This window comes from Notothenia coriiceps, unplaced genomic scaffold (assembly GCF_000735185.1).
Source record: "Notothenia coriiceps isolate Sejong01 unplaced genomic scaffold, NC01 NC01_scaffold00025511, whole genome shotgun sequence".
NCBI lineage: Eukaryota > Metazoa > Chordata > Actinopteri > Perciformes > Nototheniidae > Notothenia > Notothenia coriiceps.
Window position 1 is genome coordinate 39,295 of NW_011358212.1, and position 813 is coordinate 40,107.

The 813-nt window shown below is 47.6% G+C and overlaps 1 protein-coding gene across 1 annotated transcript in view; it reads left to right on the top strand.

Annotated features, from left to right (window-relative positions):
• The window catches only part of aco2 (aconitase 2, mitochondrial), an 18,581-nt gene that overhangs the window by 9,787 nt on the left and 7,981 nt on the right, over nt 1-813 (top strand). Inside the window, exon 13 of the mRNA XM_010783638.1 lies at nt 241-429. Within this exon, the coding sequence (XP_010781940.1) occupies nt 241-429 (189 nt within the window). The remainder of the gene's footprint in view (nt 1-240; nt 430-813) is intronic.

Genomic DNA, 813 nt, shown 5'->3' on the forward strand with positions numbered 1-813 from the left:
TAAGGTACGTTCATTTATGTAGCACCTTTTCAGACACGGAGGCAATTCAAAGTGCATTTAATAAGACAACAGAAAGGAACACAATAAATAAACATCATGGAATAACAGATTCATAAAAAACATGCATACAAGAGGTGTGTGTGTGTGTGTGTGTGTGTGTGTGTGTGTGTGTGTGTGTGTGTGTGTGTGTGTGCTTTGACATTGACTCACCCTCAATGCTTATAATGTAATTGAATATAGATCGTCACAGCCATGGCCATCGCTGGGACCCTCGACTTCAACCCAGAGACCGACTACCTGACCGCCGCTAACGGAGAGAAGTTCATGCTCGGAGCCCCCCACCGGTCGACGACGCTACCCCTCCAAAGACCTTCGACCCGGGCCACGGACACCTACCACGCACCCCCCGCCGACGGCGCCGCCCTGACGGTGATTCTTCTCTCCAAAGATACTGTATTTTATCATGACCATCCAGAAAGCAGCACGGCACCAATACAGCCATTTCATAGTGATTTGAGCGTCTTCTGTCATAAACCCAGAAGAGCTTGAAGCAGCGTGCGAAATACGGGGGGGGGTCCGGGGGAGCTCGACCCCCCTGATTAACACCTGAGCCCCCCTGAAAGCCTCAACAGCAACATTAGAGGGGGGTCTCGATGTATTTGTCACTTGCAATCGTCACTAAAATGTTTTTTTTAGCTTATGTCCAGTATTCATAATTCAAAACATTAATTCACAAATATCTTCTATTTTGGCTGGCAAAAGCATTTCCTCGCATGGAATCGAAAACAGACGGCTCTTTAACGGTCGCGTATT